General features: G+C 40.5%; 1 protein-coding gene across 1 annotated transcript; it reads right to left on the bottom strand.

Moving 5' to 3' along the window:
* Window positions 1–381: 381 nt before the first annotated feature.
* LOC110037065 (heat shock 70 kDa protein 8-like) lies at window positions 382–2,342 on the bottom strand. Its single transcript, XM_020741640.1, has one exon. It carries the CDS (start codon window positions 2,303–2,305, stop codon window positions 584–586), a length of 1,722 nt encoding a protein of 573 aa, XP_020597299.1. The 5' UTR covers window positions 2,306–2,342; the 3' UTR covers window positions 382–583.
* Between the last annotated feature and the right edge of the window lie 392 nt (window positions 2,343–2,734).

Raw genomic sequence — 2,734 nt, forward strand, 5'->3', positions numbered from 1 at the left:
CTTAAATCAGATCAAAGCAACACAATTCACTTATTTTTTGGCCCCCAATGCTACCCTAGCTTTGGCAGATCAATCAAGCAAGCCAAACAAAAGGCAATGTAATACAATGCACAAACATATTTTGTTTTAGAAATGAATGAAGAATATATTGTGGCATATTTCAGGTAAAGATCAAAGTATCACGCTTAAGATTTATAATTAGCCAACAATTATGTTAATTTGGTATATTCTAAACTTCCAATATTGTCTTATATCAAAGCCTTAATCATCGTCTTATATTTCTTTTAGAGAACTTGCAATGTTTTTGGAACATTTCAATATCTGACATAAACACCCGAAATGTTTCGTAAATAAATTTAAAATAAATCAGAAAATAAAATGTTTTGACAGGTAAAAATAAATCTTCAAATTCAAGTTATAATTTCCAATGCAGCACTAACAAGTTCATTTAAAATACGAACACAACACAGCACAAACATTCCACAAAAACTTGACATGGAGAAGAAACCAAACTCTAGCAATTCACATTACCTTCACCTAAATATACTCTCGCAAATAGGACTAAAATGTTCAAAGGGGACTGCTAGACTTTCTTTGGTATACTGGTCAAATCCATGGTAGCACCATACATCCTAACCAGAGCTTGTCCACACCAGCCATGGCCATCATCCACCGTCGGCATCCTCACCTCCAGGAATGGTGACACAGCTTTTTTAGTACCAAGTAAAAACGCTCCTGCATAAACTCTCAGATTATTTGAAGCATCAATATCCATGCAGACACAGATCTCAGCAGAGCCCTTTGGCGCCGAAGGGATCCCAGTGATCTTGAAGTAACCCAATAGGTTGTTCTCCTCTGCTTTCTTGCTCTCTCCTTCATATACTACAATTAGGGCCTCGCTCTGGTTGTCATGAGTAGTAGTGAACAGCATTTCCTTCCTGGCAGGAACTGGTGTGTTCCTATGAATAACAGGAGCAAAACAATCTCCATCCAAAAGAATACCGAGGCTCATGGGAGTCGCCTGAATGGTCAGCAAATCCAAACTACCCGACGGATCACTTGCTCCAGAAGCAATAGCTCCCTCCATAGCAGCACCACAGACAGCAGCTTCCAGTGGGTCAATTCCCTTGTATGAATCTCCCTTCTTACATAAGCCAAGCACCAGGCTTCGAATCTTAGGAATGCTTGAACACCCACCAACTAATATCACATCAACCAAGTCTTCTGCAGTCAACTTGGCATCAAGTAGGCATTGAGCAATCAGCTTCTCACACTTCACAAACACCTCATGATTCGCCTCTTCAAACTCTGCACGGGTCAACGATCTGGATATTTTGTTCCCATCGCCCAAATCCACATTGATTTCAACACTAGTTTGGGAGGAAAGTTTATGAATTGCATTTTGGGCAGCAATTCTAAGCATTGCCATCGAATTGATCATCTCCAAACTATTATTTGAGCATAAGCTGTCAAAATCTGGTAAAACATAGCGCAGGATATTTTGAAGTATATCTTCTCCACCAAGGGGGATTCCCAGCAATGCCTTAATCTGGGAGACTCCACCCGCTGTTGCCGTTATGGCAATATCACAATAGCCAGCACCCATACTAAATATAAGAGCAACCTTTTCAATGCCACTTCCCATGTTTTCATGCATGGTTTGCTGCTGCTGTTGTGCATATAAAAGTGCAACAGCAGTAGGCTCTGGCATCAACCTGAAGACATTTATGCCTGCCATTGCACAGGCCCGCTCAATTCTAGTAAGTTGAAACCTACTGAATGCGACTGGAATAGTAAGAACTGCATTTCGTATTGGCCTCTTAAGCTGCAGTTCCGCCATTGCTTTTAATTCCAGTAGGAAGATTGCAAGGACTTCTTCAGGTGTGACGGACCTCCAAACATTATTTACTAGTGCAGCAATGAATGGCCTGACACCAATGCCCAAAGTTTGTACCATGAAGGGGAGAGTTTTGCTGGCATTGACAACTGGGTCTGTATCAATTCTTCCAATTAACCGTTTCATGTTAAAAACTGCACTTCCAGATAGAATTTCTGAGTCGCCATGAGGAACTTCAGTGCTCACTCCTCCTGAAGGGATTTCATCCCTGAATAGGACACAAGAACGAATCAACTTTTGGTTTCTTGTGTTTCTCAGCAGTTCCACTCTTGAGCCATTCCAGATAGCAACAGTGCATTTAGATGTCCCAATATCTATACCAATCGCAAGCTCCGTGGGAAGCGGCTTAGGATTGTCATCAACACTTGTTTCACCGTCATACACGACCGTGTAAGTTTGGTCAGCCATTCTGCTTCTGTAAAAGATACACAGATGAGATCCTTCATTTAAATTCGAAAATGTAGAAAGTAGATAATTTTCTTAAGGCCAATGTAGCATCCATATCATATTGAAGTCTAAGAATGTGAAGCTTTATGCTTATTTGCAGACAACGGATTCAAGGTCAGTTAACGGCAAAACCATGTTTCAAAGACTGCTAAAAAGATACCACCCAAAAGACATCATTTAATGAAAATGAAGAAATTTTCTGCCGGTAGAAATTATTCACGCATGGTTAGGAGTAAAGATTAATCTGCGTATCCCTATTCTTCCAACCGTTATGAAAATGCTCTAAGTGATAAACAATCACACCAATAAAGATGATAAAGCATGATGACAGGTCTCACATTATTCAGTCATATCTAGGGTTGTAAACGAGCCGAGCTTGAGCGAGCTGAG

This window comes from Phalaenopsis equestris, unplaced genomic scaffold, assembly GCF_001263595.1.
Source record: "Phalaenopsis equestris unplaced genomic scaffold, ASM126359v1 Scaffold214351, whole genome shotgun sequence".
Lineage (NCBI taxonomy): Eukaryota > Viridiplantae > Streptophyta > Magnoliopsida > Asparagales > Orchidaceae > Phalaenopsis > Phalaenopsis equestris.